We start from the raw sequence: 22,394 nt of genomic DNA on the forward strand, positions 1-22,394 counted from the left end.
GATATCATGAGCAAAGTATACGCAATTGGGATAAGACGACATGCATCAATCAAGTCAGCGAGCCTAACCACCCAATCTCGTTATAGTCGCCTCTTACGACAAGCGTGGGTGGCTGGTCTGAAGTCCAGGTATAACCTGGATGTTCAAGAGCTTTTTCAACTATCACTTTTTATTTTTTGACAAATTACTTGCTGGCAATATATATATGATCACATATCGAGGACAAGCTCAAATATCAATATTAACAATGAAATCGAAACTGTGCTAAAATATCGATTTATATCGATAGATGTAGTAAAATTACCATCAGAAAATAACAGTTTGGTGTGTAATCAACATATGTCATATGCCCCAGCCCTAACAGAAGCTTTTTAAGGTGGTACGCGATGGGGTTTTTAGCGTTTTTGAATATATTATGAGCGCTTCGCACTTCAAGTATTTTCGGGCTCGTGATCAACTCCGGTCTTTCCGGAACCGTGTAGATTACGGAAAGAAGCGAGTGGTGACGAATGGGGTTTAAAGACACATTAGAGTTACCTCCCTTCAGTTAAGTGACCACAAGCTCCTTCCCAGCGCGTGACACCTTCGTTACACTCTCGGTAACATCGCTGCCACCAGTGTGGGCGCGGCCATTTCAAGAATCTTGAAATTTGCCCTCCAACCCCATATGTAGTAACGTTTATACTTTTGTTTATGTCTCTGGGAATGCCATCATATTTCAATTTGAAAAGGTTTACGACTGACCATGTTTTCCAGATGAATTCACTTTGTTGTTTTGATAATCAGATTGGTTCGAGATTGCAGACTAACGGAAAATCAACCAACTTCTCCCGTACATTCTTACTTTATCAATAACGCGATAGTTTTAATGAAACAGAAATTCAAATTGACAAACGAAGAAAGTAATTTAGCAGCGATAAGTGTATTCGGCGTCACGACAGTCGTCACTTGTTTGTAAACATAACGGTCATTCGGTTGCGAGTTCAACTCCAAGCATGGTTGTGGCCACCTATTCACAGTGGGGAGTTTTGACCGGTGGCAGCATATATCGCTGTGAGGAGCTTGAAGTAACCACAAGCTCCTTCCCAGCGCGTGACACCTTCGTTACGCTCTCGGTTGTATTACGGACTATCGCTGTGAGGAGCTTGAAGTAACCAAAACGAAGACTGTCAAGCGTACGGTTAGTTTAAGGCCTACTGTTAACTACATACTGTAAATACCACTGCTGATTTATCAAACTTAAACTGACATGGTTGTCAATGCATTGTTACTATATTTTTATTCACTGTGTTGACAGTTCGGACAGATGCACTTAATAGTTCATCTGTTGAGTGTTTTCTCTAAAGCATGCAAAGGGAAAGAAGAGATCAAAGTTCACTTGTCGAAACTTTCTTTCAAAGCTAGATCTATGAAGGCCACAAGTGTACATTGATTAAGTTAGAGACCATGTACCGGTTTGTGTTTTCTTATTCACAATAGGAAATGTTTACATTGTATTGAATTATTTATGATTTTATCTCCAGATAATAAATGAAATATACAAATCTAATTAATAAAGTGAGTTTGGTTTTACGACGCTTTTAACAGTATTCCAGTTATATCACGGCGTGTCAGCTTAATGTGGGAGGAAAGCCCGAAGTGATGCAGGTCTCAGACGTTTACCACTTCGGTGAAACCCACGAGCACGGGTATGGTGCTGACAAACCTAGAAACATAATCAGGGCGAACCGGGATTCGAACCCACAATCATAGGTTTCTGGCGTGTCCAAGGGACGCAACTCTGCACAGCGAATGGCAGCGCCTCTGACGACTGGGCCACCCGTGCCCCCCTAATTAATAAATGAAATGATTCAATATATAAGTGCATGTATGAGTTAGGTATAGTGAGTTTAGTTTTACAAATTACAGCCAGAGTGAGCCAGCACCTGTTCAGTTTGGGAAAAAAGCTCGAAGGGATTTTGCAGGGGCGAAACTGCCACTGTAGCAGAAAAGCAATTGCTTACACCTGAGAAAAAAAACATAATTTGTTTTTACACCTAACAAAAACACATTTTTAAAAAAAAGAGTGAACTTTAATTTACCATCTATGCTGAAAAGTTTTCATTCAAACTCAACACAGTCGAACATGATATTTATTGACAAACTTGAAAATCGGATTTTTTATGGTCTTAAGGATTTTAGTGGTAGATGGTTTATCATAGCTGTGAAAACACTGGTCAAAATGTCAGTGAGTTGCTTGGGCGCTTCATGCCCTCATAAAATTGGTTTTTCTTACATTTACAGAGCTACAGATAAGTCCCCCCAAAAATATTCAAAACCCAATTACGATCAACTAACTTGCGTACAGAAAGGCATGAATTAAATGAAAAACTCATATGTATAACAACAGCACGGGCCGGGAAAATACCCAATGAAGCTTTTTCAGCATGTGTACAAAGGAGCTAATTTCCGAAACACAATTACGAGTTAATTTATTTTCCGGGCTAAGCCGATATATTTAGAACAGTTATATACATATACATCCCAAGGACCTGTTCCACAAAGCGATCTCAGCGCTACGACTGTTTAAGTATGGGAGTTACGATCATCTTACCGCTAAGGTCGCTTTGTGGAACGGGGCCCTGAAACATTATTTCATTTTTTTTAATCTTAAAATGTTCACTAATTTGGGAAAAACCCAATAGAGTGATGAATAGATGAGTTAAAAAATATTGGTTACCCAATGAAAAATGTAATAACCCATTTAAATTGAAACCCTAGAGTAAAAACTCAATTGCTCAAAACGTTATCTGGAGCTCTGACTTAAAGTAAGCCTAGTTATGCCCCTGCTTTTATGTTTACCACTTATAATTATAACACAAATAACACATGCACAGCAATGGCCCAAACAAACCCAAGTAGCATCTTTTAACGTCTTTTGGGATGGAACCCCTGACCTTCCGCTCTACGGGGGAAGCCCTACCACTAGACCACGAAGGCGGTCTTGAGATGTTAGAGCTGATATTGGAACATAGCGCCTGATGGAAATCATCAGCAGCTCTTTCCTCTCACATAAAGGGGGCACGGGTGGCCCAGCCGTCTAAGGCGCCGTGATTCGCAGAGTTGCGTCCCTTGGGCACTCCAGAAACCTATCATTGTGGGTTCGAATCCAGGTTAGCCCCGATTATGTTTCTAGGTTTGTCAGCACCATACCCGTGCTCGTGGGTTTCACCGAAGTGGTAAACGTCTGAGACCTGCATCACTTTGGGCTTTCCTTAGAGTCCCTTATAGTCTTGCTAGCATCCAGTTAAAGATCTATCAGATCTGTGGCACCTGAGACAACTGGCCCACCCTTGTCGTCCGTGAGTTATGAGACAAATTATATAATTCTTATCAAACTTCTGATCACTCTTTGTTTCAGTGGATGCTCATTTGAAACTATGGCCAACGACTTGCCAACATGGTTAACCTACACGCCCGGCGACCAGCTTGAGAAGCCAGTGGATACAAACATCACAGGTAAAATTAGGGGTGACTATTGGTCTTGAAATCAGACTTCCATACCTACACTGAACTTATTTATCTGTGAACTCAAACTCAATGTCAATGTCATGCAATTGCAGATTAGATTCATTGTACATGCCAAAAATGGTTAAACTATATTTTCTTATTCACTCCCTCCTTTCACAATCCAGGGACAATCCCACAATGGGTGACAGGGACTCTATACCGGAATGGGTCTGGGATGTTCAAGGTAGGGGAGACAACTGTGAAGCACCTGTTTGATGGCCTGGCTGTCCTTCACAAGTTCACCATCAAAGACGGAAAAGTACAGTATCAGAATAAGCTCTTGGACACTGAGACACTTGGAAAATGCCTGAAGGCAAATCGACTGGTCATTGGTCAGTTTGCAACAGCTGCATACCCAGATCCCTGTAAGAGCATCTTTGCAAGGTATGGGAGAAGTTTGAGGGTCAACATTGCAAATGTTACTTGTGTTTTACTGAATTACAGAAGCAAATAAGAGACAAGTCTTTATTCACAAGTTTAGTTTTACTTCATGACAATTGAATACAATATTAAAATACCTCTGAATTTCAGAAAATATGGACTTAACAACTATTCAAAGCTGTGGACGAGAATAATGTATTTCCCCAGTTTGCCAGCCATAGGCACTTAGTTAAAACTCTGAGATGAACCCTGAAGGGCTACAAGTGTTGAAGAATGTTTATTCAGTCTGTTTTGTTTCTAGGTTTTTCTCCTATTTTTCCCCGGAAATGACAGACAACACAGCAGTGAACATCGTCCCCCATGGCGATATGCTTCTGGCCTTTACGGAGTCCTCAAACATCAATATTGTCAACCCCGAGACACTCACAAGGAAAGGATCGGTATGCTGACTTCAAGATAAGGGCATTACAAGTTTCTAGAAGAAATTCTTGGAACTATAATGATAGTTATATATTGACATGCTCATTATTAAGATACCTTATGGGTTCTGTCTATGGTCCATATGTCTTATGAATATCAATGCAATTAAATACTCTTCTCCAAAACTAGGACCGCCTCAGCACCCTAGTGGTAGAGCGTCCGTCTGGGGAGCGGAAGGTCCGGGGTTCAATCCCATGACATTTTTAGATGGTACTTGTTGTTACCCTGCCTGGTACTTGGCATTGAGGGGCTAAAACAAGGACTGGTTGGTTCAGAGTCAGTTCCGGTATATGGTGTATGAGTGGGGTATTCATGTTAAACTGCGGCAAGGTATCTCACTGGGTTAGGACTGTAAAACTAGCATTAGCCTGGACAAGTAGAAGCAGCCACACAAACGCACACACACATGCATGCACATCGCTATAGAAGTGCCATAATTTTGAACATGATGTTAAACCCCATTTCAGTTCAGCTTTTATCACAACATATTACATATATTACTGGTCACAGCAAAGTAGCCTTGCCTTTCGAAAATTCAAAATGGCTCAAAAATATTTAATCAAGCATTTGATTTCTTTGTTTATGATATTTTTTCCCCAGACCAGGGTCAAATTATCAGTAAGAAAAATTAAATGAGACATTTCTGAAAAGAGATCTTGCTGAGTAACAAAGTCAGGTAAAGTAAAGATATCGCAAAGCAAAGGAGTACTTTGCTTCCAATGTGGATCAATTTTGAACATGTTTCCTTCTGAGCTAGTACATGTAGTAGTTAACAGATTTGGGCTGAAGAAAAGACTGTTCTCAGAAGTTAGATTGAATTCAATATTAATGTAATATTTTTGCAGAAACCTTAAGAAATTGAACCTTAGAAAAGTTAATGACCAGGGACAAAGTTCGAGGTCAATATTGAATCTGTTAGGTCCATGAAAACAGGTAGTTCTGCATCAGTGTCATAACACGTGGAAAGCTGTCAGTTAATCAATTTATTTCAGTACTTTTAGACCTCAGCTGTCAAGGATTAAAAGGTGAAATTGACGGGTTTACTAGTGCCAGTGTCTTGGACTTCCACTATTTTCAGTGACTGAAATCAAATACAATAGATGCGCAAGATTTGAACCTGTATGTATTTGGTGTATTCGTAACTAGATACCCCTCGGGCAATTTGTGGCAGTGCACATTGCCACGGCTCACCCACACATGGACTTTGACGGCACCATGTACAACCTGGCAACATCATTCAACCAGAAGCAGGCATACAGCATTGTGAAGGTACCTCCACAAGAAAGAGGTATCTATGTTTTTATGTTTCTAAACCTGTTGATCAGGGTGCTGTTCCACTAACTAATCTTAGCGCTAAGACTATTGTCTTCCATCCTTAACATAGCCTTACGCCAGTTGTAGCGCTAAGATTGTTCTGTGAAATGACTCCCTGATACTTCTCAAAGTCAAGTTGACTCGGTCCAATGTATTCCAAAACAGAGACATTGGAATCACATGCTGATGGTAATAGTGATCCAGTGTAATGTCACCTCATTCTGTAGTAATGCCATATATGTCTCACAACTGTGAGTGTTCACATAGGGAGAAAGTGATAATTACTGATAACTAGTATTTTAGAATGTCGATAAACAATATGTGTTTTAGGTTTGCGGGTGTTATTGAGTACTTGATGTTCAGAGATTTTAACATTTGAAACCTATGGCGGTTCGAATTGAATTTTCCATGATTTGAATCCTCAAAAACCCATGCAAGTACCAAAACACATAACATGTATCTCCTAATTGGAGCATAATCCCTCTTCAAGATCTTCTTGTACAGAAGCTGTAAGTTACCTGATAGGAGGATGGATGTGAACTTGAAGATGCAACTTGACATACACATCTCTCAAATAATGAGAGTCATCTGTATTTAGAGACCATTTATGATTGGATGGGGGTGCACGTGGGTGGGTATGGTCTGACACCACAAAAGATGGGGGTGCAGGTGGGTGGGTATGGTCTGACACAACAAAGATGGGGGTGCAGGTGGGTGGGTAAGGTATGACACAACAAAAGATGGGGGTGCAGGTGGGTGGGTATGGTCTGACACAACAAAAGATAGTGGTGCAGGTGGGTGGGTATGGTCTGACACAACAAAAGATGGGGGTGCAGGTGGGTGGGTATGGTCTGACACAACAAAAGATGGGGGTGCAGGTGGGTGTGTTTGGTCTGACACAACAAAAGATGGGGGTGCAGGTGGGTGGGTATGGTCTGGCACAACAAAAGATGGGGGTGCAGATGGGTGGGTATGGTCTGACACAACAAAAGATGGGGGTGCAGGTGGGTGGGTATGGTCTGACACAACAAAAGATGGGGGTGCAGGTGGGTGGGTATGGTCTGACACAACAAAAGATTGGGGTGGCTAATATGTATCACAGCTATAAGTGGGGGCCATGAAACAATTGCACTGTTCTATTTTTTTTCAAAATAGTTCTGGATGAAAATATGTAACATAAAATGGGGTAGGGGTAGATCAGCAAAATTTGACAAGAGTTCTAAGACCAATCTCTCCCAAATATCCGAAGACCTACCCCTTCCCCCCACCCCTACAATACTTGACCAGTCCCTTAGTGTTGTAAATATTATTACGCAATGACCTTGAAGTTAAAATCATTCCAGGGGGAGACAACCCCTTTAACCAGGCATCCCTGGTGTCAACCATTCCATCTCGCTGGAAGGTGAACATTGGCTACAACCACAGCTTTGGGATGTCGGAGAACTACTTTGTTGTCCTGGAACAGACTCTGGTTGCGAACCTCTTGAAGTTGTCTGTAATGAACATCTGGGGGGCAGCATTTGAAACATGCATGGATAACTATCCTGAGGAGAAGGTAAGAAACATTATGTAGGAGGTTATTTAGTCCTGAAAATAACGTATTGTCATTTTATAATTAGGAGAGCGGACGGACTGTCATTCGATCCTCAGGCCGCCTCAAAAGATGCTAAAAGATTATACTTGTTGTTACCCTGCCTTGTACTTGGCAGTATGGGGCTAAAACACTGACTGGTCAGCTCTGAGTCAGTATACAGTGTCTGGGTGAGATAGCAATGTTAAACTTGCATGCATAGGATGGCATAATGTAGATCTGGAAATTAATGTCTCCAAATTAATACGACTGCTGACCCCTAGCCAAAAATGTGACTCAAAATCAATGCGACTTCCCCCAGTGGAATGATACATATCCTTACCCTAATCCAATCAAACAGCAAATAGCACTGCTTATTAGCCAGGAGTAGAGCACTTCCGTGAAAACAGAAAACAGTGTTTTCCTAAAAACAACACAGAGTATATATGCACAATACACAGGACATTGTTCTGGATGTTGGTCACAATAAATTCATATTGAAACTGTCATTTTGAACAGAACACATTTAAGTTTGAGCTAGGTCATTTAAGCACTCTCTCAGCAACAGTTATGTTTTTTTCTCCTCTTAATTTCATTACATGAGCCCAGGGTATTGATATTTCATTTTATATTAAAGAATTGTTTATTGAAATGACTTTCTTTCAGTCTTTGATTCATCTTACTCGTCGCTCGGATGGAGAGACGGTCACGACACAGTATAATGCGGATTCTTTCTTCTGCTTCCACTTCATCAACTGCTATGAGGAAGACGGGCATCTGGTCATCGACCTTTGTGCCTTTGACAGTGGGGAAGCTGTGCGTGACCTTTACCTTCACTCCATCACGCAGAAGGAGCCAAAGTGGGAAAATGCCAAAGTGAGACGTTACGTTCTGCCACTGGATGTCGCGAAGGTAATGTGTGATGAACAATTCTGGGGGTTTCAAACATAATATGTAATGGTTCGATATTAGTGTTGCTGAATGGCATCTCATTCAGAATTTTTACCTGTAATAAGTCAAGAACACCTTTGGGCTTTAAATCTCATTCAGCATGATCTTGAAGGTCATATGAAGATTCTGGGGTAGAATAGGTCTTCAGCAACCCATGCTTGCCGTAAAAGGCAACTATGCTTGTTGTAAAAGGCGACTAACGGGATCGGGTGGTCAGGCTCGCTGACTTGGATGATGCAAGTCATCTATTCCAACTGCGTGGATCGATGATCAAGATATCAATCACTGGATTGTCTGGTCCAGACTCAATTATTTACAGACCGCCGTCATATAGCTGGAATATTGCTTAGTGCGGCGTTAAACAACAAACCAATAACAAATGTCTCTAGCAAACTCACTGTGTCTGTATGAACAGTATTAGAGGCCACTAAATAATCAGGTGGTCATGTTTACTGACTTGGTTGAAGCATGTCATCGTATCCCAATTGCTTGGATCGATGCTCATGATGCCATTCACTGGATTGTCTGGTCCAGACTCGATTATTTACAGACCACAGTCACAGAGCTGGACTATTCCCGAGTGTGGAATTATACAACAAACAAACAAACTGTATAAACCCTGAAGCTAAATCTGGTTGTATTAGATTGTTTGTTTGTGACTCCCGAATTGCAGGCGGAGACAGGCAAGAACCTGGTGACGCTACCGGACACGTCGGCTACAGCGGTCAAACAGCCGGACGGCTCCATCTTCTGTACCCCTGACTACATCACCGGAGGTTGGTGACATTTTGACTGAGAACTTGCTGTGGGAAATCCTACATCGTTGACAGAAGATAGAGACACTGTGATCATTAATACTTCATCAGGCTGAACAAAATAACAGCATTGGTGCTCAGGCACTGCCTACATCATCATAAAGTCTGCCGCATGTTTCGGTTTTATTTCCATTTTTCCCCCAAATAAAAAAATCATAATACATGTTCTTAAAAACAATGTGATCCAAATATAGCACACAGTTACTTCCCTTTACATGCACACTGCTTTACTGGGCATCTTGTTTTATGGTCATGGCGGCAACAGGAGTTTGTATGCTAGTTTATGTAGGGAGGCCCTTTCACAGGTTGATGCTACACAAATGTTTATTTTCTTACATACTAGTTTGAACAAGCAAAAATAAACCATCGCCTGCCCACACTATATTTTCAAAAGTCATTGCCTGAAAATGAATTCTTTTATTTTTTTAAGCCTAATGATGTCACCAAGGTTTATAAGGCAAATTGTGTATGTTTATGAAACCCGAATTTCATTGTTGATACCCTATGGGGATTCCAGAGAAGGATCCCTCTATCATGTGTGTCCCATGCTGGTTGGCACCCGTGAATACCCGGGTCAGAATAGGTCTTCAGCAACCCGTGCTTGCTGTAAAAGGCAACTATCCTTGTCGTAAGAGGCCACTAACAGGATCGGGCGGTCAGGCTCGCTAACTTGGTTGATGCATGTCATCGTATCCCAATTGTGTGGATCGATGCTCTATGTTTTCGATCACTGGATTGTCTGGTCCAGTGTGACTGGCAGAGTGTGTGACACCATGCCCCTAGGTCGTGCTCATCACTGGTTTGTCTGGTCCAGACTTTATCATATGCAGACTAATGTCATATGGTTGTAATATTGCTGACTGTGTGTTAAACAATGTTCACTCACTCACTTAATGGTGAATAAGCATTATGGCATTATCACCTGACTCTGCTCGCTCTTCCTCTCACAGCTGGACAGTTGTGTCCCTTGGGCATGCCAGAAACCTATGATTGTTGGTTCCAATCCCGGTTCGCCCCCATTGTTTCTATGTTCGTCAGCACCATACCCATGCCTGTGGGTTTAACCAAAGTGGTAAACGTCATAAACCTGCATCACTTTGGGCTTTCCTCCCCATTAAGCAGACATGCCGTGATATTAATGGAATATTGATCAAAGTGGCATTACACCCAACTCACTCCTCCGCTCACTTTTTACAGATTCATCTAAAGCTGTATTAATGGAACTTCCAAGAATCAACTATGCCTACAACACAAAGAAATACAGATATGTGTATGGAACTGAATTCTTGACAGACAAGGCCAAGGTAGAGTGTCCTTGCACGGGTTCATAAAGCTTTGAAAAGGCCGCCAATTATAATTCTGCCTTCAAAAAAGCTTCAGAATGAATAATGTGACTTCTTGAAAAAGGCCTCAAAACCTACCAACAAACCCCATCTCAAATTAATTTCCTAAACATAACTACCTTTGTCATGTTATGGTTTCAAATCTTTTTCGTTGAATTCTGTTAAGTTCAAACAAATTTTTTGTATTCAGTCTATTGTCAGTAGCCACAGTGTTAACTCCATCCTAATGATTGTCTGCCCCTGGTAGAGTCATAAATAGCTGAAATTGTAAAAAATATTAATGTGGATGGCCTTGAATTTTAGGGATGGAGCCTTGGAAGGTTTTTCATTCCATTGTGAATTCCGCTTTCATCACTCGACTATCCCATCTCCATCTCCATAGGGCGGACGCGATTTAACTTTATAAAACATGCACCAGTGCAACCTATGATTGGAAATGCAACCTAATGTTTGTCTACATGCACCAAGTGCATGTCCAAAATATTCATATTTGTGACTAACCCTTACTTGTCTACACAACATCTTTAAACACACTCAACAATATCTCTAAGCTTTATTTACCATACTACCATTCCCCTCTAAGGCGGGTTACACAGAATTTTATCAAAATCACGTGGACCAATCAGATCTCATCATTCTGAAATGGAGGTATGATAAGAACATTTAGAACATCCATTCACTGTTCACAAGAGAAAACTGGACAAACTATACAAATTTACAAATGTTTAGTCGGCTTCATAAGGGTGGAGTGTACACACCATGCACCCTGGAGTGGATCCGTATGTGTAGTGTGAGGTTGGTGTCTGTCCACATCAACCAAAAATACTCGTTACTTCAGCTGACCAAGCTGGACCTGAAGACCAAGACCTGTGTTCACTGGCAGTCTGAGGATCAGGACCAGCCTGGGGAGCCAGTCTTCATTGCTCGCCCTGAGGGCACAGAGGAGGACGATGGTATGTGCTTCTGGAGGATCCTTGGTCCGTCCACTTATATCAGTGTGTGCCTGTCAGTGCAGTCTGAAGGTCTTAATTCCTACATTGATTTGACAGTCTGCCGAACCATGTTTTCTATTTACCTTCGTATTTATTACTTAGTAATGTTTTGGATTTGTTCATCCTCCAGATGTCTGTGTAGTTCTGATCTGCTGATGAAGTCCTCTTTTTTTTTGTCATGTCCTCTGTATGTTTTGGTTGTCTTGTACCCAGTGTCTTCCTGTCTGTTGATACTTCTGTAGGCCATGTCTAACTGCTTGTCTCTCAGTCTTTTTGTTCTTCTGTGTGTCTAAGTGCTTATCTCTTTGTCTTATATTTCTTCTGTGTGTCTACGTACTTGCCGCTATGTCCTTTAGTTCCTCTGTGTGTCTAAGTGCTTGTCTCTCAGTCTTTTATTTCTGTGTCTAAGTGCTTATCTCTTTGTCTTATATTTTTTCTGTGTGTCTCAGTACTTGCCTCTATGTCCTTTACTTCTTCTGTGTGTCTAAGTGCTTGTCTCTCAGTCTTTTTGTCCTTCTGTGTGTCTAAGTGCTTGTCTCTGTCTTTTAGTTCTTCTGTGTGTCTAAGTGCTTGTCTCTCAGTCTTTTTGTCCTTCTGTGTGTCTAAGTGCTTGTCTCTGTCTTTTAGTTCTTCTGTGTGTCTAAGTGCTTGTCTCTCAGTCTTTTTGTCCTTCTGTGTGTCTAAGTGCTTGTCTCTGTCTTTTAGTTCTTCTGTGTTTCTAAGTGCTTGTCTCTCAGTCTTTTATTTCTTCTGTGTGTCTAAGTGCTTGTCTCTCTGTCTTTTAGTTCTTCTGTGTGTCTAAGTGCTTGTCTCTCAGTCTTTTATTTCTTCTGTGTGTCTAAGTACTTGTCTCTGTCCTTTAGTTCTTCTGCGTGTCTGAGTGCTTGTCTCTGTCCTTTAGTTCTTCTGCGTGTCTGAGTGCTTGTCTCTCAGTCTTTTAGTTCTTCTGTGTATCTAAGTGCTTGTCTCTCTGTCTTTTAGTTCTTCTGTGTTTCTAAGTGCTTGTCTCTCAGTCTTTTAGTTCTTCTGTGTGTCTAAGTGCTTGTCTCTCAGTCTTTTAGTTCTTCTGTGTTTCTAAGTGCTTGTCTCTCAGTCTTTTAGTTCTTCTGTGTTTCTAAGTGCTTGTCTCTCAGTTTTTTAGTTCTTCTGTATGTCTAAGTGCTTGTCTCTCAGTTCTTTAGTTCTTCTGTATGTCTAAGTGCTTGTCTCTCAGTTCTTTAGTTCTTCTGTATGTCTAAGTGCTTGTCTCTCAGTTCTTTTGTTCTTCTGTGTGTCTAAGTGCTTGTCTCTCAGTCCTTTAGTTCTTCTGTATGTCTAAGTGCTTGTCTCTCAGTTCTTTTGTTCTTCTGTATGTCTAAGTGCTTGTCTCTTAGTCCTTTAGTTCTTCTGTGTGTCTAAGTGCTTGTCTCTTAGTCCTTTAGTTCTTCTGTGTGTCTAAGTGCTTGTCTCTCTGTTTTTTTGTTCTTCTGTGTGTCTAAGTGCTTGTCTCTCAGTCCTTTAGTTCTTCTGAGAGCTTATCTCTTTGTCTCATATTTCTTCTGTGTGTCTACGTACTTGCCGCTATGTCCTTTAGTTCTTCTGTGTGTCTAAGTGCTTGTCTCTCAGTCTCTTATTTCTGTGTGTCTAAGTACCTATTTCTTTGTCTTATATTTCTTCTGTGTGTCTAAGTGCTTGTCTCTCTGTTTTTTTGTTCTTCTGTGTGTCTAAGTGCTTGTCTCTCAGTCCTTTAGTTCTTCTGAGAGCTTATCTCTTTGTCTTATATTTCTTCTGTGTGTCTGAGTACTTGCCTCTATGTCCTTTAGTTCTTCTGTGTGTCTAAGTGCTTGTCTCTCAGTCTCTTATTTCTGTGTGTCTAAGTACCTATTTCTTTGTCTTATATTTCTTCTGTGTGTCTACGTACTTTCCTCTATGTCCTTTGGTTCTTCTGTGTGTCTAAGTGCTTGTCTCTCAGTCTTTTATTTCTGTGTGTCTAAGTACCTATTTCTTTGTCTTATATTTCTTCTGTGTGTCTACGTACTTTCTTCTATGTCCTTTGGTTCTTCTGTGTGTCTAAGTGCTTGTCTCTCAGTCTTTTTATCCTTCTGTATGTCTAAGTGCTTTCGTCTATGTCCTTCAGTTAATCTGTATATCTAAGTACTTGTCTCTCAGTCTTTTACTTCTTCTATATGCCAAATTACTTGTCTAACTGTCTTTTATTTCTTTTGTATGTAAGTGCTTGCCTCTCACTATTCTTGGTCTTTGTATATCCAAGTTCTTGTCCCTTAGTCTTCCTGTATGTCTGATTTCTTGCCTTCTCAGTCTATTAGGCTTTCTGAATATCTGAGTGCTTGACTCTCCATCTGTCAGGTCTTCTGAACATGAGGTGCTTGTCTCCCAGTATTTAGGTCTTCTGAAGTGCATGCATGCGCTTCTAAGATCAAAGGATGTATAGTGTGAAAAGTTATCTAGTAGAACAATTGTATTTCCGGGACTTGCAGCGGATGTTTTCAAACAGATTATTAGAACTCCATTTAGCGATAAACGGTTAATTATGCAATGAGAAACGTTATGTGCAAATGAACAACGAACAACAATACAATCATGTCTGTGTAAAACTCTCAGTATTAAAAGTGTACATAGATTTTGGGAGCCATGCGTTATCGCGCGTAGTAACCGAGGTAGCGCTTTATCGAAGAGCACAATAGTGAGGGATCACTGTATCTGTCTAAGTAGGAATGTGTTCGTGTTTTGGGGATTAACTCGTATTTGCAGCCATAACAATCTGCACCCTGATCTGTCCTCCTTAAGTCTTATCACTAAATGTAAAATCAATACTGAATCTTTCTGTATGTTCCAGGTGTAATTCTGTCCCCTGTATTCCCGATGAAACCAGACCGCAAGGCCTTCCTCCTGGTGCTTGATGGGAAGACATTCAAGGAACTGGCGAGAGCAGAGACGCCCCCTGGTGTTAAGATGCCCGTCACATTCCACGGGTCGTTCATACCCTGAGGAAACGACTTGGACCAGGATGTTTCCATGGCAGTGTCCTGTTGGCATTAGTGATGGAAGAAAAGTAATAAAATCAGCTTAGAACAGCATTATCTTAATAATTTGATTTGCAAATTCAATTTCCTGGTATTCAATTAAAATAGAAACAAGTATTTACCTAAATATTCTGTCCTCTTACAGAATGTGTATGTAGCAGTAACTGTATCAGGGCTTGCACGATACTGACTTATATTTTAACATTGTCAGCAAGGGAAATACATGTGATCTAAGTTGATGACATAAGTTATCGATAGAAACAAACAGTTTTAGTCCACTAGTCCTTATTATGATAGCATTAAGCAAAACCCTTAAAACGGGCAAATTTCTGCTAGTCCTTATGATACCTTAACTATTTGGCCGTTTTGCAAGGACGATAGGACAAGTGCCTATTGTAAGTATGACCTGAACATTAATGTAATAACCCTTTGTTATCCACACCTTATTGGGCAGTTGGGTAGCCTAGTGGTTAAAGCGTCACGCTGGAGACTGCTCATGTTACTCTGACACTATGCTGTAGTGTTTGTGGAAATGGCAAAGCAAGTTCAGGTTTGTATGTTTTGATACAGCATTATTAAAAGCATCTCATGTTCCACTGACACTGGTGTCTGTAATACATTGATTATGCTGTAGTGTTTGTGGAATCGTTAATACGGTTGTGTTCATTAATTCGGTTATATGATCCTAAACCATATGATAAACAAAATATGTATGTCGGGTTTCAGTATCCAACAAGAATGCCTTCAGTTTAAATGACATCACGATCACAACACACTGAGTTGTATTCAGAAGTGTCATTGTCATCATGTTCGATAGTGCCATAATTTTCAACTACACAAGTCAGTAAAACCTTGTTTATTCAGATGCATTTTGTCTGGAACGGCAACTTCTGATGGAATACTGTTGAGGACATCTACAATCCTCCATACAGCTATGAGTTGTTAATCTTGAATTTTGTAAAGTTGGATGATCATTGCTATGCAGACAATGTTTTGAAGGCCTATGCTGAAGGATTTGATGACTCGGCAGAATAGTACAGCACACAATATTTACTCTTAACATCACAGCCATTCCCTGTTATCGGGAAATATAAGCTTTTCTGAATCTTCAGTTTGTTACAAATTCATAATATTTTATAAAAACAATTGTTGTATACGCTTGTTATGCATGTTTTCAAAACATTTTGATGATAATTGTTATGAACCATCTGGATGAGGACATGAAGCAATTTAAATATATTATGATGTTGGTAGCCATTTGTTCTATTTACAAGTGACCAACTATTTAAGCTCAGTTATTTGTGTGACAATTTGTGGACTTATTGCTGGGGGAAATCACGTTCATGTTAGTTAAAGTGATTATTTTACATAAAGTTTACATACTTTATATTACATATTATTGCTGACCAAAATGGAATATACCCCATATTTTTTAGTTATATTTTACATATTTTGAATTGTAAAACAATGTTAATAATGAAACATGTTTATATTTTTCTTGTTGTCCCATGATAAAGCAACTTTAGTTTTCATATTTGTATACAGCATTATTTAAAGCATTATGTTCCTGATGAAATGTGTGTATTGTAATTGAATATGTTTATTGATTGGCATGTACTATGAAGTGTATGGGGACAGCAGTGACTTGTGTTAGGAATGAGTTAAAGAGGGATGTAAATTGGCCATTATCTTCACGGCGCAGTGGGGTGGTCTAGTGGTTAAGGCTTTCGCTTGTCACGCTGAAGATCCTGGTTTCGATTCTCTACATGGTTTCAATGTGTGAAGACCATTTCTGGTGTCCCCTGCCATGATAGTGCTGAAATACTAACTTACTCATTAAAATGACATGTGTTACTTTTTCCTCTTGCATGAAGATTCAATCTCATTAAAATCAGATCTTAATGCTCGCTACTGCTACACATAGATCTGAGGACATCCCATTACAGGTCACTTCCTAACAATGTTTTGCCAACTCTGACTGACCAAAGACTAACAAGAAGTCGACATTAGTCTATCAGAAAGCAGCTTTCTGGTTCTTTATTGCACAATTTTCAAACTGGTGAGACTTCCATTCCTGATTTTTATAGGCTTGGAAAAATATCTATTCAAAATTTGAAAACTGAACAAACGACAATTCTGGAATGTCTTACAGATGGTCGAGATTGTATGACAGCAATTCAAAAGTCTCGTTCATTGCAAATGTTTATCCCATTGAAGCAAGAGATAGACGATGACTTTGATAAAATCCGTTGTACAGCCCGTAACTTTTGTTTGAAATATGCAGTGTTAAACTGTTCAAGGTTGCATGATTAGAAAACAGTTCCGAATGTAAATAATAAGAGCCATGGCATTGTATTGTTGTGTAAAATGTTATACACCCTGACATTTCTGAGTGCAATTGATTCTACACCCAAAGATGTTCTGTAGTGTTTTGTGCTATCATCGAAATGCCTGAATCAAGGTTGTGTCGAATTGAAGCCAAATTGTTAAGGAAATCTGACAGTAACCCACCCACCTTCATTTAGACTGGGTGCTCAAAATTTAAGGTTCACCTGACACAACCTGTGGAGGGATGGATTGTCAGATCTTCAGGCAGAGAGGTATCATGTAGGAGTAAACATCTGATGTTAATTATATTTGTGCTTTAGTATTGTATTTAATATTTTTAGGAAGGGATCATGTTGGGTGTAACAGGAATTGATCTTGGACACTTTTCTTTACACAGAAACATTCATGGCTCTAGGCTGTTCTACAGAAATCTACCCATTGTTCAATATGTTGAGTCACTTTATGATGATTCCTTGTCAACTTAGTCAAAATCTCAGTTGACTTGGAAAATGACTTCATTGATCAATGACAATCTGTATTTGATACACATCTTTTTTATATTTAATGTTTGTTGTCATAAATATCTGTTGCTTTAGTGTTGCTTTTGTTTTGATTTGCATGTAGTTATTGTTCCTGTAAGTGAGACGTCATATAGCATGAATATTGCTGAGTGCGGCGTTAAACAACAAACAAACAAACAAATCCTGTAAGTGAATGGTGGTTTATTTTGTCATGGATCAGTCCATTGTACTGACAGGTTAACTGTGTCCATTCTGCTGACACAGGGAGTTCAACCCATCATAGATCAGTCCTTTCTGCTGACACTGAGTCCAACCCTGTCATAGATCAGTCCATTCTGCTGACACAGGGTGTTCAACCCTGTCATAGATCAGTCCTTTCTGCTGACACAGGGAGTTCAACCCTGTCATAGATCAGTCCTTTCTGCTGACACAGGGTGTTCAACCCTGTCATAGATCAGTCCTTTCAGCTGACACAGGGAGTTCAACCCTGCCATAGATCAGTCCATTCTGCTGACACAGGCAGTTCAACCCATCAAGATCAGTCCATTCTGCTGACAAGGGGAGATTAACTATGTCACAGATCTATGGATTCTACTGACAAAACACACACCCTGTACAACATGATAAACAAACCTGATGAGTATCCTGCATACCAGCTACAGCTGAGGAGTGCATTACGTCCAAATGTTTTAATGAAGATGCATATTGCACATTCTGAGTGCTGCTGTCTCATCGATGCTGTAATTAGGATACCAGCTGTGATCACCATCACTGTCACATACACATTCATTCCAAAGTCCTATCATAAGGACTGCGTCACTACAAGATCGCCTTCATATTTTTCAAAATATTTGTACATACAATGCCTTAAACTGCAGGGCAAATGAGACCAGCGGCTTAGCACTCAACACATGGAAACATCTTCAGTTTATTTTTTAAGAACAAATAATTACGTGTCTGGTTTTTAAGATCACCAAGGCCGAAGCTGTAGGTGAACTTAACTTACTAGGTCTTCCCTAAACTGCCCATGGTGGGCCTATGGTGGGAGGGAGGTATGGTGGGCCTATGGTGGGAGGGAGGTATGGTGGGCCTATGTAGGGAGGGAGGTATGGTGGGCCTATGGTGGGAGGGAGGTATGGGTGGCCTATGGTGGGAGGGAGGTATGGGTGGCCTATGGTGGGAGGGAGGTATGGTGGGCCTATGGTGGGAGGGAGGTATGGTGGGCCTATGGTGGGAGGGAAGTATGGTGGGCCCATGGTGGGAGGGAGGTATGTTGGGCCCATGTAGGGAGGGAGGTATGGTGGGCCTATGGTGGGAGGGAGGTATGGTGGGCCTCTGTAGGGAGGGAGGTATGGTGGGCCCATGTAGGGAGGGAGGTATGGTGGGCCCATGGTGGGAGGGAGGTATGGTGGGCCTCTGTAGGGAGGGAGGTATGTTGGGCCCATGTAGGGAGGGAGGTATGGTGGGCCCATGGTGGGAGGGAGGTATGGTGGGCCTCTGTAGGGAGGGAGGTATGGTGGGCCTATGGTGGGAGGGAGGTATGGTGGGCCTATGGTGGGAGGGAGGTATGGTGGGCCTCTGTAGGGAGGGAGGTATGGTGGGCCTATGGTGGAAGGGAGGTATGTTGGGCCTCTGTAGGGAGGGAGGTATGGTGGGCCCATGGTGGGAGGGAGGTATGTTGGGCCCATGTAGGGAGGGAGGTATGGTGGGCCCATGGTGGGAGGGAGGTATGTTGGGCCTCTGTAGGGAGGGAGGTATGGTGGGCCTATGTAGGGAGGGAGGTATGGTTGGCCTATGGTGGGAGGGAGGTATGGTGGGCCTATGTAGGGAGGGAGGTATGGTGGGCCCATGGTGGGAGGGAGGTATGTTGGGCCTATGGTGGGAGGGAGGTATGGTGGGCCTATGGTGGGAGGGAGGTATGTTGGGCCTATGGTGGGAGGGAGGTATGGTGGGCCTATGGTGGGAGGGAGGTATGGTTGGCCTATGGTGGGAGGGAGGTATGGTGGGCCTATGGTGGGAGGGAGGTATGGTTGGCCTATGGTGGGATGGAGGTATGGTTGGCCTATGGTGGGAGGGAGGTATGGTGGGCCTATGGTGGGAGGGAGGTATGGTGGGCCTATGGTGGGAGGGAGGTATGGTTGGCCTATGGTGGGAGGGAGGTATGGTTGGCCTATGGTGGGAGGGAGGTATGGTGGGCCTATGGTGGGAGGGAGGTATGGTGGGCCTATGGTGGGAGGGAGGTATGGTTGGCCTATGGTGGGAGGGAGGTATGGTGGGCCTTTGGTGGGAGGGAGGTATGGTAGGGCGATCATGTGAGGGAGGTGTGGCCGGCCTTTGCATGTGTTTTGGACGGGTACCACCGTTTGGGTAGGATATGCACACCTTGTACTCACGTGATACCATGACTGTTTGAGAGTGCATTATAAACACATGCTCAAGATATAGTCGGAATTGTACAATAGACTCTGCTTTTGACAGAAATGTCTTATGGGAGTAGTTATTGTAGCTCTTATTTGAGAAATATTTGAGTGGGAGTTGTTTATCACACAGTAAAACACTGCAGGGAGAATAAATCATGAGGGGCGCATTGTACGAGAAACAACGACCAGGTTTATTTGTTTATTTCTTACATGAAATTTAAACCTGTACAGCCTGTTTATGTATGCTAATAAAATGTACAACGTTTAAAAAAATATCTACACGTATTTAAATAACGATGACTTCCTGAATACAATCCGACGTCGTCCAATTTACGATGTCATCTTGTTGGGAATGCATGTTCGAATATCCAGAAATGACGTCATGATATTTTACAACGTATCGTTTTTCATTGTTCTTTGCGATTTAGCGCGTAGCTATCTTATATATATAATAATGATATATGAAAGTGACTTAAAACTTCCCATAACCAATGAGGCATGCCTACACAACCCTACTTGTTTCATGAATCTCCCCTAATATTAATTAACCTGTACAACAGCATTGTTATTAATTGGACCTCTCTGCAATTATTGTTCCCATTATATCAGAGCTTGTCATATCCCATTGGCTTGCCTTTCATGGTGTTTTAAAGAATTATCTCCCCTCGCTCACTGGGTATCAGGTCCCCTATATTTCAATGATAACATGTGAGTGAGTAAGGGAAGGTCGGGAAGCCTAGTGGTTAGAGCGTTCGCTCGTCACACCGAAGACCCGGGTTCGATTCCCGACTTGGGTACAATGTGTGAAGCCCATTTCTGGTGTCCCCCGCCGTGATATTGCTGGAATATTGCTAAAAGCGGCGTAAAAGCAAACTCGCTCATTATGAGTGAATAAAAAATTAACATCGCATCAGCATTATTTCAGCCATATAGCGACTATGATACGCATATAAACTACAGTACGTGTTTTTGTAAGGATTACAAATTAATCTTCTTAAATATGCTGTTTGAAGACTTTAATTTGGGCCAAACATTTGTGGTTATCTATCTTGAAAATTCTCGATACTGTATTTAAATTACAAGATATGAGACATAAAAAAACCTATAGCAAGAGAGTTAAATGACCTTAGAAGTCCTGTTTCCACCAAGTAAACCTTTCAATCTTTGTGGTCCGTCTGGCTCGTAGCAGAATATGACATGTCAATCTCCACTATGTATAACCGTAACACCCGTAAGATGTAAGTGGAATGGAACATGGAGTCTAGCATTTCTGTGCAACCAGTGTTTTTGTTTCGTTGCACCGGTCCTATTCGCTATCTGAAAACGATATACTTGTCAAATTTGAAAGCAGACTCGATTCGTAGCAGATAAACGCTTTGACAGTAACTCTTCACTTATCTCCCGCAACATGTAAATGAATTGCAACGTGTATAGATTTGTTTCATCGTTTCATTGCCATGCATGTAACCAAAACCTGCGACAGTTCCTTCAAATGAATTTGCAATCTGATATCAATCTTGTAGACGGATTTCATGTTTCATAATGAAACATATGTTAAACAATGTTTAAGCCTGATGTAAGAATATTCATGACGATTTGATCCTGTTAATTAGCAGAAGTAATAATGTCCTTGCCCAAAGTTAGGATAATCAAATGCACATATGTCTTTCAAATCAATGAGTCCACGACATACTGTCACCTTTGCCATAACACAGTAACCCGGTAGGGTTCATTTCGTGAATTAAAAGTGTTTACAGTTGACCTGTCTTTGCATGTGTTTGGGGCAGGTAGCTACGGTGGAGCAGGATACGTTCACCTTTTACGTGAACATCTGATATCATTACTGTTTGGGATCGCCTCCGTGGTCTAGTGGTATAGCGTCCGCCCGGAGAGCGGAAGGCCCGGGGTTCGATCCCCGGCCGCGTCATACCAAAAGACGTTAAAAGATGGTACTTGTTGTTACCCTGTCTGGCGCTCGGCATTAAGGGACTAAAACAATCACTGGTCGGCTCGAAGTCTAAGTGGGGTATTCATGTTAAACTGCGGCATGGTATCTCAGTGAGCTAGCACGATGAATCGACATCAGTCCGGACTAGTACAAGCAGCCACACAAACACACACACGTGCATGTACGTCGCTATATAAGTGCAATAATCTTGGACGCGACGTTAAACCCCATTTCACCTCACCTCACATTATTACTGTTTGATAGTGATTCATGAACATATGCTTATGATATAGTCGGAATCCTACACTTAATTTCTTATGATTTAAGACAGGGTAGGTCCGCCTTATTTAAAATGGTGTTTACAAGATGAACTGTGTTTGGGCGCCCCTTATCCTTTCTTCGAGACCGCCTCCGTGGTCTAGTGGTAGAGCGTCCGCCCGGAGAGCGAAAGGTCCTGGGTATGATCCCTGGCCACGTCATACTTAAATACGTTAAAAGATGGTACTTGTTATTACCCAGTGTGGCGCTTGGCATTAAGGGGCTAAAACAAGGACTGATCGGCTCTGAGTCAGTTAACTGTGTCTGAGTAGGGTATTCATGTTAAACTGCGGCATGATATCTCAGTGGGCTAGCATTATAACTCGGCATCAGTCCGGACTAGTACAAGCAGACACACGCACACACACACACGTTATATAAAAGTGCATAAGTCCATTCCACCTCACCTTTCGTGGATATGTCCCGCTCCTTTTGAAAATG

General features: G+C 41.5%; 2 protein-coding genes across 3 annotated transcripts; one reads left to right on the top strand and one right to left on the bottom strand.

Annotated features, from left to right (window-relative positions):
• The first annotated feature begins 586 nt into the window (after positions 1-586).
• Positions 587-17,327, top strand: LOC139478295 (beta,beta-carotene 15,15'-dioxygenase-like). 2 transcript variants are annotated; one of them, XM_071260709.1, is made up of 11 exons: positions 587-1,212; positions 3,401-3,498; positions 3,675-3,933; positions 4,232-4,370; positions 5,557-5,698; positions 7,068-7,279; positions 7,961-8,206; positions 8,919-9,021; positions 10,258-10,364; positions 11,242-11,356; positions 14,232-17,327. In XM_071260709.1, the coding sequence occupies exons 2-11, from the start codon at positions 3,420-3,422 to the stop codon at positions 14,381-14,383; spliced, it is 1,554 nt and encodes a 517-aa protein (XP_071116810.1). In that variant the 5' UTR covers positions 587-1,212; positions 3,401-3,419; the 3' UTR covers positions 14,384-17,327. The 2 variants fall into 2 exon arrangements, with proteins under 2 accessions (XP_071116810.1, XP_071116809.1); XM_071260708.1 differs by having other exon boundaries at positions 587-1,180.
• A 956-nt stretch (positions 17,328-18,283) lies between these two features.
• LOC139479311 (uncharacterized) lies at positions 18,284-19,579 on the bottom strand. Its single transcript, XM_071262172.1, has one exon. It carries the CDS (start codon positions 19,577-19,579, stop codon positions 18,284-18,286), a length of 1,296 nt encoding a protein of 431 aa, XP_071118273.1.
• Between the last annotated feature and the right edge of the window lie 2,815 nt (positions 19,580-22,394).

The sequence above is a fragment of the Haliotis cracherodii genome, unplaced genomic scaffold, assembly GCF_022045235.1.
Source record: "Haliotis cracherodii isolate W230 unplaced genomic scaffold, xgHalCrac1.p SCAF_4, whole genome shotgun sequence".
In the NCBI taxonomy this organism is placed as follows: Eukaryota; Metazoa; Mollusca; class Gastropoda; order Lepetellida; family Haliotidae; genus Haliotis; species Haliotis cracherodii.